At 42.2% G+C, this 12,500-nt stretch overlaps 1 protein-coding gene across 1 annotated transcript in view; it reads right to left on the bottom strand.

The window, feature by feature from the left end:
* The window catches only part of st6galnac5a (ST6 (alpha-N-acetyl-neuraminyl-2,3-beta-galactosyl-1,3)-N-acetylgalactosaminide alpha-2,6-sialyltransferase 5a), a gene marked incomplete at its 5' end in the record, with an annotated part of 49,241 nt that overhangs the window by 11,767 nt on the left and 24,974 nt on the right, over positions 1-12,500 (bottom strand). Inside the window, 1 exon segment of the mRNA XM_083928730.1 lies at positions 3,804-4,216. Within this exon segment, the coding sequence (XP_083784856.1) occupies positions 3,804-4,216 (413 nt within the window).

The raw sequence follows: 12,500 nt of genomic DNA, 5'->3' as shown, positions 1-12,500 counted from the left end.
ATTTTCCTGTTCAGTGCAGTTTACATTCATGTCTGTCCGCTTACATAAAATACTGTAGTGCAGACTTTGAAGGAATTTAATAAAAGGTAGTAAGTGTATTTTTGGCAAACCGTGGATGTTTTACACACATCTTCAACCCGTCTGCACAGAAGATCTATACAACCAGCACAGTTTCAAGATTGTCACCAATTCATTATCTGACCAAATGTCTCCCCTTCTGTTCCTGAGTCAGGGCGTTGAATAATGGACAGAAACGTTATATGTCACAGTGAAGTTGACCTTTGAGTCTAAAATGTCATCACCTCATAATTTCCCCTAAAAGTCCTGTTAGACATTTGTTTGAAATGTTGCCATAACCAAAACCATGATATGTGAGGTCACAGTGACCACCTCCTTGACCTTTGACCTCCAAAATCTAATCAGTTCATCCTTGAGTCTTGTATTAGCAGACCTCCAGATCTCCAGAGCTTGGTCTGCGCAATTGCAGGCGTTACCCAACAGTCTACATCCAGTGAGTCAAACAACTTCATCTTTGAGTCCAAGTCAATATTTGTGCCAAATTTTAAGAAATACCCTGTAGGCATTTGTGAAGTATGGTGAGAATGGGATTTTATGCCATAGCCATCGCCGGCGCAAAGGCTTAAAAATGGATTGATTTTTGAGTCATGCTTTGCCCTGCATACCTATGGTCAACCTACATAGGTGATGTCACTTTTTTAAAGCTTATTAGACCTATTTTCAAGTCTCAAATCTGCGTAAGATAACTGAAAACGCATGCAGGTTGTACCCCGCCTCACGCCCGATGTCAGCTGGGATTGGCTCCAGCCCCCCGCGGCCCTGTTAGGGACAAGAGGTTGAAGATGGATGGATGGATGGATGAATGGATGGATGGATGATATTCTTTGTGAATGTGTCTCATTCTTCAGAGACTTTTTATTCCCAAATGAACTCAGTATAATTCTAGGAACAGATAAAATAGTGTCCGTGGAGCTCTGGTTCTGGTCACTCTAGATCAGTATCAGCCTGTGGAGCTCCTGTCGTGGCCAATTGTTCTTTCAGGTCTGTGAACTCTCTGCTGCAGCTGCTGTATCATTCTCTGTTGCATATTGGGCCTCTTATCATTTAAAAAAAAATGTTTTACCTTTCCAGGACTTCCAATCCTTTAGCTGGTAATTTTTTTTGGCTTTTTCAACAGCTGTTAAAAGGATTGAACCTGTGTTCTTTTGGTAACTGAACAAACCTACCACCTACAAATTTAACTCCAGCCAGCTGCACCAATACTCAGCCCACATGTGTCGAGTAGAAACCCAACAGTGCGACACAGAGGGACCGTTAATGATTTCAACAAAGTATTACGGGATCATAAAATACTGCATAGAAAATAAAAGTTATTTCAAAAGCTAATCTGCCTTTAATCACCGGTTGAGGCTCATTCTCGCTTGGCAATTTAACACAAGGTACAGAGGGACACCTGTTTTTCCTCTGCCAGTGTTATTAAAATGGGTGGATGTGACAACATCCCACACCATCTTAATTACCTTTACTGAAACAGCATAACCCATAATTACAATTACAGGCTTGCAGGGTTGCCGATCACACAGTTGATTACCCAGAAACTCTGCTATTATGCTGCTCACACAGGCTCTCAATCCTTAAAAACAAGAGGATTCATTCCATAAATTAGACAAAAATGTTGTTATTCCATACCACTTTCTTTCTCTCTCTTTCCACGCTGCACAGAGCACAGACGACCTCGTAGCTACCATGCCTCATATCTGCAAACATTTACCATGATTGTAGGCACACATTTTCAACAATGGATGCATTAGTTGTTCACCAAATCCTCTACCAGCAACTTCCCCCCTGACAAATATCTTAAAGCTGTTTAGTCTTCAGAAGTCTGAACAAAGAGAGACACACAAACACAGTGTTCATTAAGCGTTAAGGGCCACGGGACTGACAACGCAGCTTTGGACTCAATAAATGTGGGTCCTTTAACACTGTTCAGCTTGAGACAAGGTGTTGCAGAAACAAAAACTAGAAAAGACTTCAACCATTTGTACATCACACACTGTCTCATCACAGCAAGGGGGTTCCCGCTTCGTTTCCGGGCCGGGGCCCTTCTGTGTGCAGTTTGCATGTTCTCCCTGTGTCTGTGGGGGTTCTCTCCGGGTTCTCCGGTTTCCTCCCACATGCAGATGTTAATTGATGACTCTAAATTGCCCGTAGGTGTGAATGTGAGTGTGTATGGTTGTCCTCCTCTGTTTGTCTCTATGTACCCTGTGATAGACTGGCGTCCTGTCCAGTGGGCACCCCGCCTCACACCCAATGTCAGCTGGGATCGGCTCCAGCCCCCCACGGTTACCCAAGTGGTTGCAGATGATGGATGGATGGACATTAGCAAAAGGAGATGGTTTATTTTCCGTAAGTTACATAATTATTTCATGTTGAACATCAGAGTTCAATTACTTACTTCTTTCTAGCTTTATTTTCAAAGACAACACAGATTGTTCGATGTTCTGCCGTCTTTTTTGACAGCCAACTCTCATACTGTACCATCGCCTTTTGGGGCTTCCCACAAGCACTCAATGTAATACCTTATTACCAGCAGTTAGTACCGTGTTGCTATGTAAATAGAATTAAACTAGAGTGTTACGCGTTCATGACACTGAATTTGACAGATTACGTACTCTGACCTCTTTCTACAGTGTGCCCTGGTATGTGGACGCCAACATCAAAAATGAGTTTAAATGTTTAAATTAGAATTTTATTAGTCCTTCTGTTGTTGTAACTCATACAACTACACTGCTTCTATTGTTATAACAAGTTAAAGTTGTGTAAATCACAGAACATTTAAAAGGCATTTAATTGTCTCCTATGAGAGCTGATTTTCAGAGTGTCCTGAAATAAAAGAAGCACCCGGTGGTGTAGTATAGTAGTATTTTGATAGGTGTGTAGATGTATCTGTCCGTCTGTTTGTCTGTGGCCGACTTTTGACAACGCAAGTGTCACAACTGGGTCACCAAATCTTACAGGTGTAGTTGCAAAAAAAAAAGAAAAGAAATTAAGTTCAAAGTTTTTCCGATTTGGTGACGCAGCTTGTGTGATCCCATCACAAGGTGGTCTCCAGTTTGTTGTTACAGTCAGTTACAGGTTTAATGTGATTTGGGGGCATGAATTGTGCAGTAAGTTGTAGACTAAAATACTAAAAACTGGTAGAATATCTTGGAGAAGCTTTGGATGTTAGGAAAGTATTTACTGTTTGGCCCTGAAGAAAAAGACAAATTGCCATTATATGCAATTATAATGGACAATGAAGTTATCTGAACGTGAAGGTCAGAGGATGCTTCACGTAACAATTGTATGGAACTTGCCTGGATCCAGACCAGACCAATGGGACTGATTCTAACTGGAAATATGTCCTTGTTTTTTATACAGTAGGTGCAATTGCTTTTTTTTCTCTGTTGTTTGTGCACATGGAGTGTTTTTTCTCCTTAGGCCAAAGTACGACCAAAGTAGTGTCAGCTAATATTAGCCATATTCCATGTTGTCTGGAGGCAAAGATGCATTATGGGAATGTCCAGGAAGACAGCGACAGCTAATCAGCCATGTGAGTTAAGTGTTCACTTCTTCAGAACCTATTCAGCAAAAGTGTTTTCCATATCGCATCATTACGACCTAAAGCCAGCGTAGAAACTTATTCGCACAGCTGACTTACCCATCCAGATTTTCTAATGCGATGCTTTAAAATGCGCTTGAAAATACGTGAATACGTGAAAATTATAGGGACATCTTCGGCTCACCTGTCCTTGCCCGTCTCCTTCTTGAAGAGCTCGTCAAACTGCAGCATCTTCTGCCAGGAGATGATGTAGACTTTGAGTTTGGGCAGCACCTGGTTCATCAGCCTCAGGTTGTTGTACACCAGGCCCTTCCCGTCACGCCTCATGTAGCTGCTGGGGCCCCAGAAGATGAACACTGTGTCCTGGCTGGCATTGAGCAGCTCGTGACGACTCCGTAGGACCCTCTGCATGCTGGAGTGAGCGATGACGCGCAGAGAGGTGCGGCGGCCGACATCTCGGGCGTAACCTCTGGCGGTGGGGGCGTCGTTCATGCGGATGACACACTCGGCCCGGTCGATCTCTTCACCCCGACCGCCTCCGATGAGGTGACCCGAGCTGGTCACCAGGGCGCAGGTCTGGCAGTGCATCCTGGGAGGCTGATAGAAGGAAGAAAACAAGAATGAAGTAAACAGGCAGAGAATAAAACTTTCATATAATTATGTACTGTGCATCTTCCCCTCTGGAAGCACCTGCAGCACTGCCAGATTCATTTTTTTTTTTTTTTTTGCAACATATTTGTTATAAACTCTACAAACCAGAAGTCAAAAATGCTCTGAAAGTTGTGTTTAGCCCCAGTTTATACAGAAATATGCAAAGCAGAGGAAATGCACACCTAAGGGGACTTTGGTGAAAAGCTTTGCTGTGTGTTTGAGGCAGAAAATGCTTTGTTGACAAATGGGTAGCGACAGAGCCTCCTGGGGATATGTAGCTTGTCATATTGCTTTGCGAATGGTAGAAACCCCGGGGTCTTACAAAGGAGTCACCTTACATCTTCCTCCCACTCGCACATACAGAGGAATGTGTTTACCTCTGAAACAACAGTCCTGATGCATAAAAGTTATACTGAATATGTACCTATAAAGTGTTTTCTATATTTGAGACTCAAGAGCTCTATAGGAAACTCAGAAAGATTTTACTGATAATAACAGAATTCACATGATGTATATGTGGATTAAACACCCACGCAAATCTGTCTGTGACTTTATCAATTTACAGCTTTATCACTTCATCACATTGGTGATTGCAAACAAATCATAATTGCATCACATCAGGATGCCTTTTGTTTCATGTGCAAGTGAGTGTATATAATGTGTGTGTGTATGGGCATACTTACTGTATATGCATGTATTAACTAATAAACATGTTCTTCCGGGTTTTTTTTACTTTGCTTGTTTGTTATCTTGAAGTGATGAGACCTTGTGGCCTTAGGTTCTTTCTTTATTCTGTCTTCTCATGTCTCCTTTTTCTTTTTTATTATTACTCATATCTTGTATCGTCGAAATCTTTAAAAATAAAAAACAATAAAATAAACAGCCACTCAAATGAATAAATAAAATATCCGTGTCACACATTGTCTAACAAACCTGAGGGCGTATAGTATTAAATGAATCATTTATGTCAAATTTGAAGCAAAAATAAAACAGTTTCTGGTTCCAGCTTGTCTGTTTTGAGTATTTGCCTGTTTAGTATTTGACAGCATGTTAGTGAACTGACTACCTAAAGCAAAACAAGCTAATTGAATATGTCAGCTTGAACCGTTGTGAACATTTTATAGACTGAATCGATTAAAAGATAGTAGTTTACAGATGAAATCATTAATGAAAAGTTGCAGCAGAGTTGTATCTGTGTAAAAAGAAAGGAGGCATCCCAATCTCCGAATGTAACAGACATTTTGTGGCTGTAATTATAAAAATACATGATGTAAATATGTGTTTTGGCGTCTCCCAGATAATTCTACCATGTTGTTTTCATACACAGTCATACATACAATCATCCCCGGTTGTTGAAACAGTCCCTGTAAAACTGCATTAGAAATGATGCCTTTGTTCATGTATACTTCATTAAGTATGTGGCCTCTTTTTCTCTACTGCCTGCTCATCTGAGTTTGTGCATGCACATAAATCATTAACATAAACCTATTTGTGTATGTTAAGCTGCATTGCATGTCGGTGGTGTGTGTTGTGTGTGGCTGCTCCATGTACTTTATATGCGTGCATGTTGGTGTGTCTGGGATTTTTCCTTTGCACTGAAAAGCAATGATATGCAAACCAGGCCCTGCAGAGCCATCTAATGCACCCTGAAATATCTCCCAGGCTGAAATACGGCGGTTATTTACATTCTCATTGCCATAACAAATTTACATTTCCATGGCATTAACGAGAACAAATGATAATAGCTGGCTGTATATGTGTGGTGGTGAGGAAATGTGTCATTATCATCCTCATCTGCTGACTTTGACTTAGTGGCAGATTACCAGCTGAAAAGCTTCATCTGGTTAATGACACCTTGAGGAGCAGGGGGAGAATGATAGAGGGAGGAAGTTGGGGAGGAGAGAAGAAAAGACATAAAAACACGGAAAAAGAAAAATATGGTGAAAGAGGAGGGGATGAATGGATGCAGTAAACCACCCCGGTGCAATAGTGTTTGATGAAATGTTGTGCTAATGAGGTCCTAGTGGTCTTCACCATCACCAGCAGCCGCATCCATCCATTCCTCCCGTCTCCCCCACTGCCCTTCCCCTTTTCCACCTGGCAGCGCCTTGACAGCCAATCTGGCTGTAGAGCTGCAGCACCAGTGGAGCAGGTCAGAAATCCCATTTTCACCCAGGGGCTTTTAAGTGGCTCCGCAGATACTATTCTCTCTTCCTCTGTCTCACGGAGAATTTAAGTGGGCCTTGCTGGCCAGAATTGGCCTCTTCAGGGAGCTTGGTCAGGCTATTACTGAGAAATAGGCTGGATGGTCTGGACAAGGCTCTCCATTTCAGCCGGAATTACGTGACCCATCCAATGTAGTGGTTGGGTAGAGGCGTTGAGTCTAGCTAAACTGTAGTTTACTTCAGAACAATCGACTCCTGCAAAAACAGTCCTTTTCATTCAAACTGAATTTATCGTCGACACAATGCCAGGGAAAATTGTGCTCCTCTCAATGATTAATGTGATAAATGGTTCATAATTCAAAACACATCTATCATTAATGCGTTTGAAATTGCTGGCTTTGTTCTTTCGAACACAACAAAATACCTTTGATCATAATTAAAATATCCGCTGCATCTGTACTCCGGGTGTAAAGGTTGTATAAAAGTGTACCCCACTTGTGTCCCATTACATCACCTGATCAAAGCTGCAATCAGTTATGCAGCACAAGTGAATATCCAAACTAAATAATCTATTCAAATTAACATTAGGCTATTTCCGTCTCGCTGGAGGCATAAAAATAGACAAAAGAAAAAAGAAAAAATGGAAATGTTTCTCAGGTTTATACAAAACAAACACTCATTCTCTGCCCCGCCACATTTTATAGTCATAATACAGAAAAGCTGCACTTTTACACAAATCTTTATTTTATTTAGTGCTTATTCCATTGTTCAATTCACAAGCAACACAAGTACAATGTTTGGTTTGCTCCTGCGACCCTGTTTCAACGTTCTGCTGTTTAATGTTCGGCTGTAAAGGAGTCATGTTAAGTTACTGCTGATGAAAAAAGCCATATTTCCTGATTTCGCTGCTCCATAATAAAAGTTTTTGAATAAGAGGGGGCTCGCTGGCTTCTATAAAGCAACAGCAGATGTTGCGATGTAAGAACAGGAATGTCTGTATTAATATCATACATATTCATGAATTCAGGTACATTTTATGATACTAAAATAAGGTTATTGACTTCCGGCGGTCCTGGGCAACTATGGCACACAGAGCGTCAGAGAGCCACAAAGATAAGAGCAGGCGGGCGGGTGTCAGGCCTGTGCAGAGCACCGGAACAAACTGAGACACAGAGGCAACAGTCTGATAATAGCATCCAAAACACACGATTCACTCTCAGCGGTTTCTGTCATATGAGGAATACTTTCACAACACTAATGTTTAAAAATACAAAAATGGTACACATGTCTACCTATAGACAGACAAAGTAGTGAATGAGTGCATACAGTAGTTCTGCTTACAGTTGAGTAAGCAGCCCTTTGATTGGACCACCACCAAATGTGGTCTGAGCAAATGGAGCTCAATGTATCCTCAATGCATTTACACCTGTGGTTAGAGCTTTCCACTTGTGCTCGGATCATGCAGGCTGGACGTTAATGCCAGGTCTGAATAGGTCCTATAAGTTGTTAGCAATTTCACCAAAGGGACAGTTCACCTCTAAACTCCCAAAGAGGTAAAACAATACAAATGATATAAGAGAAAAGTGCAAAAACTAAAAACAGATTAGTGTAGATGAACTTTGTTTTTTCTTCTTTTCTCTCCCATGAATCCTCTCATTACCCTAATATATAATAACAGGACATTTCTCTACAGAATAGGTTGTTTTATCTTGATACTTTAAAGTCCCACTGCAGACATGTTGTAAGAAATATTCTGCTTTGATTTAATATTTTGTTAAACATGGTTTTCCCACATGAAAAAAAACTCAGAGATAAGGCTGGCAGCACATCTACTCTTTCTCCGTAGGGAGAAATTCTGGATCTGGCCTTGCCCTGCCCACCATCGCTGCCCGTGCTTGTGCTCATGCTCGTGTTCACGCGTGGTTAAAACACCTCGGTGACTACGTTCTACTTGCTTGTATCCGAGGGCGATGAGCAGGCTTGAGGTGAAAAAGAAGTGCGCAAACCGCCCATCGAGATGGCTAAACCAGAATCAGAATTAGAAGTGAGACGCCTCAACTTACAGTAATTTCCTGTATCTGTGTCACATGTCTTTCATCATGGCCCCGCCTCTTTAGGAGACTAGCAGCAGATCCCCCGTCAAATAGTGTTTCACTTATTAGACAGTGATTGGTTTATGGATTAGCGACTAAAGCTTGCCAGGAAGACCTTTAAGTCACTATAGTCAATTATTTGAGTGTGGAAAGTGGGTAAATTTACATTTTGCTGATGATACTTCTGTACTTTTACTTGCAGAGGATATTTAACTGTGAGCTAAACTTGTCCTGCGAACCTAATTAAGATGTTGTGATTTTATTTAGTATTAGTAATATAAAAGTTATATTGCATCACCTCATTAGCCACTGTCATCTGACTTCTCTAACATGTGCAAAATAACTTGCTTGCTGAAACCAGTATAATATATACTGTCCTTTAACCAATACTTTTAGAAATAATACATTTAACACTTGTGCATGTGTATTTTGTACGTGTTCTCATGTGAGACATGAACAAGTGCAGGCTTTGGAAACAAACTTCCCTCCAGGGACAATAAAGACATCCATCTATTCTCAATTAAGCTGCCAGTTATTTTCTAGATTAGTTGATCTATCATTTAGTTTCTAAATGTCATCCAAATAATGAAAATGTCACATTTTTCCATAAAACTTGTTTTTCTTTAATAACAAACAACTTCAGTTCACCATCATAACAAATATAGAAAAGCAGTAAATCCTCTCATTTGTGAACTCAGCAAGCGTACGACTCACTCATTAGCTCACAGAATGACAAAATGGTTTGTATTATAATGAGATTTATAGCCTCAGAGCCGAGGGATGAAGGTTAACCTTGTCCCACTTGTGGCGAAACTGGCAGCCTGCCCTGGTTTCATTAAGCCCATCCATCCATCCACAGTGGCCCAGTAAAAAGGTACACAAACACCAACATGCAGACAGACAACAGCCAGTCACAACTCTGCTCTGCCTGCAGGAGTGACAACCCAGACAGCCGGGGCTGCCCTCCTGCTTCAACATTCTGGTCGGCATCTAAACACTCGTCGGCTTCATGCGAGCCTGTCCTTCACAGGGCTGCATGAACCATCACTGCCTGCCCACCGCTCACCCTGCCTGACTTCCTGACCCGAGGAAAACATGGCTGTCAGAGTTGCGGAGATTAACTAGAGAAAGACAGTGGGGGTGTGAGAGGAAGAGGCCGCTCGAGTCTCAGACCACCTGGGGAGGCGGTATCCTTGAGAGCAGCGCGAGATGAGATGGATGGGGAACAAAGACTGTTCTGGTCTTGATTCAAGAGCTGAATAAACATGATGCTGGCGACTGAAAATTAGTTTGTTTAATTGCTTTAATTAACTGTTCTGGACATCATGTGTGAGTCAGAAGCCTGGCATTGTTGAGTGGCATTTGTAGGCTGCGTATACACGTCTGTAATTACATCACGGTTGGGTTTCCAGGTGCTGTATTTGGACGTTCTGTCAATGCTGCAGTGACACAAAGCTGTTTGAAAATCCGGAAAGTTTCCCTTTAACAGCAGGGAAGAATAAAATGACTCGTATAATAACACATTATTACTCTGTGATTGTAGTTGGAAAAGATCATGCAGCTTGGCCGGGCCTGATTGGTTTTGTAGTCTCAGGCTCAGAGCCCTTCACACTGGTAACACAGGCAATAATTGATGGTTAAACCTCACATGGGTCTTAAGGGGGCATGAAATCAGCTTTAATTCCTCACCCGACTCCCTCCTCTCCCTTCCCCAGCTCAGCTCAGTCCCTTGAGGAAAAGACATACTTGCACTGCAGTGAACCATTACGCTTGACGTTTGCCATACCCCTGTCAGAGCGGAGAAATGGCATTCAAGTGTTGGTATTGATTCTGTGTGGGTGAATGCAGTAGGAAGAGGGATCGAGCGAGGGTTTAGTGAGGATGCTGGGTCTTTAAGGATGTGAAATTGAGGACATGGTTGGTAGAAATGTGAGTGCTGAGAGGCGGTAATCATGCAGCCCAGCAAGATGCTGTCTTGCTGTCTAGTATCGCCCAGAGATACAACAGAACAGAGCATTTTCAGCCTCCACCAGGCCTCAGGGCCTGACCTTTAGGCTCATCAAAGACGCCTTTGTTTTCTGTTCTTCTCCTCAGAGAGAAGCCTCCTAGCCACAGTCGGAAATTAATGGTGGCTTGAAGCAAAAATGCTCTTGTAAATCGTTTTTAAAAAAAGAAAAGACGGGGAAATTCTGACCTCAATATGCATGAGTAGCTTTCATTGTAGCTATGTAACCCTGCTCATGTGTTGCTCACTGGTGGATAAATGCAGCTTTTGTCCTCCATGGCCGGACAACAATGTACTTTTTGATCAGAAAATAACCCTGCAGCAACGCAGCTTCTAGCAGAACAAAATGTTAGCGCCACACAGCCAGGAATCAAGACTCAAACCGGTTTCACAACTCCTGCCGTAGGTACCTACAGTACGGTGTTATTTAATTCATAGATCACCCATTGATGGCAAAAAAACAGTCAGCTCTTTCCGATGGGAACTGAAGGTTTCATCTATGACTGCGTTGAAAAAACAGTAACTTTACTTCGCCGGACACCGGAGCCGCTGGTCTACTTCTACCTCGATCAGTTAGTGTGTGTGACTTCGGTGAATGCTAGCTGCTATTGTTGACAACGGTCCCATAGCAACCGTCTCAGTATGTGCTGGCAACCACCACAGGAAGCCATTTTGAACATTGTTGTTTATCAATAAAAATCTTTTTAAATTGGAATATGTGCATAACTTATATATCGCCATACTTGGTGACCATTTTATAAAAGAAATAGCTCACTTCAGGCTGTGATGTGTTTGCGATTATATCACAGCTAAGGGGCTTACGATTATGATTATGATACCCCAGCCTGTTGTGAGCTATTGCTTAAATATCATGAAGAAAATCCTCAAACAAAATCAACATCAACAAAGTGAGGAGGACAGACTGACTGGGGAAAACTGCATCACAATCTTCTGTAAAGCCAGCTGTTCCTAATAGCGGGGTAACGTTAAAACAAATCTCCCTGGGAGGAATCCAGTGGATATTTGCAATCCTAATGTATTATTTCATCATTCAAATTGCCTGTGTAAAAGGCCATCAAAAAGCTCTAAAAGATGATAAAAAAGGGACAAAAATGCCCCAAAAATAAGTTAATTTCTTAAGACGGTTCCTGCTGTGAGAGCCAAAACGAGCAATTAAAGATATGAGTTAATACAGAGGAGGAGAAGAGGAACGCATGGATAAAGAAATGGGATAGAAAGGGATAGAGAGCGACAGAGTGAATGAACGGAGAATTCCCAAAAAAGAGTAACCAAACGGCATTTAGAGTCGACAGCAGCACAGGCGGATGTGCGGGGCGGAACGAGTAACAGTTCCAATTAGAGTAAAGTCTCTACAGCTGGAGGCAGAAGGAGCGAAGAAGAAAAAGGTGAATTCAGTTAAAAGTGCTCGATTTAGAGTAGAACCAGACCTGCTTCTACTGCGCCGACACGCAGGGTGAATGCTGCGGGGCACAGTCGATGGAGGAGTGCTTATATGGTGCTGTTTGTCCGGCATGCACGTTTGACCGGTCATTAGAGAGCGCTGAGGTGGGGAGCGAGCGCTGCTGAGACGTAATGAAGACAAGGAGGGAAGAGAAAGGGCGAGTGGGTATCGAAATAAGGACAATTAGGGATTCCAGCCATCAGCAGTGGTACAGTACTCCAGGTTGACAGCTACTGCTGCTCTGACGCTCTGGTCTTAATTGGGGCAGAGTTTTCCATGAGCATTCTGAAAAGAGGGCAATTATCTACTTCAGAATACAAAAAACAGCATGTAGACCAAAGACAGACTAATGAAAATTCATAGATAGAGATAGAGATGGAGGCAGAAGGTTGTTTTTCTTTGGATAAGCAACGTGGCTAATGGGGATGAGGGGGTGGGGGTGGGGGGCACTGGTCAAAACAGGAGCTGATAACATCAAGAGCTGTTGAAGAAGAGGAGAGATTGG

This window comes from Echiichthys vipera (assembly GCF_963691815.1).
Source record: "Echiichthys vipera genome assembly, chromosome: 15".
NCBI lineage: Eukaryota > Metazoa > Chordata > Actinopteri > Perciformes > Trachinidae > Echiichthys > Echiichthys vipera.
Note: the sequence above shows the minus strand (reverse complement) of the source record. Positions and strands in the feature narration are given on the sequence as shown.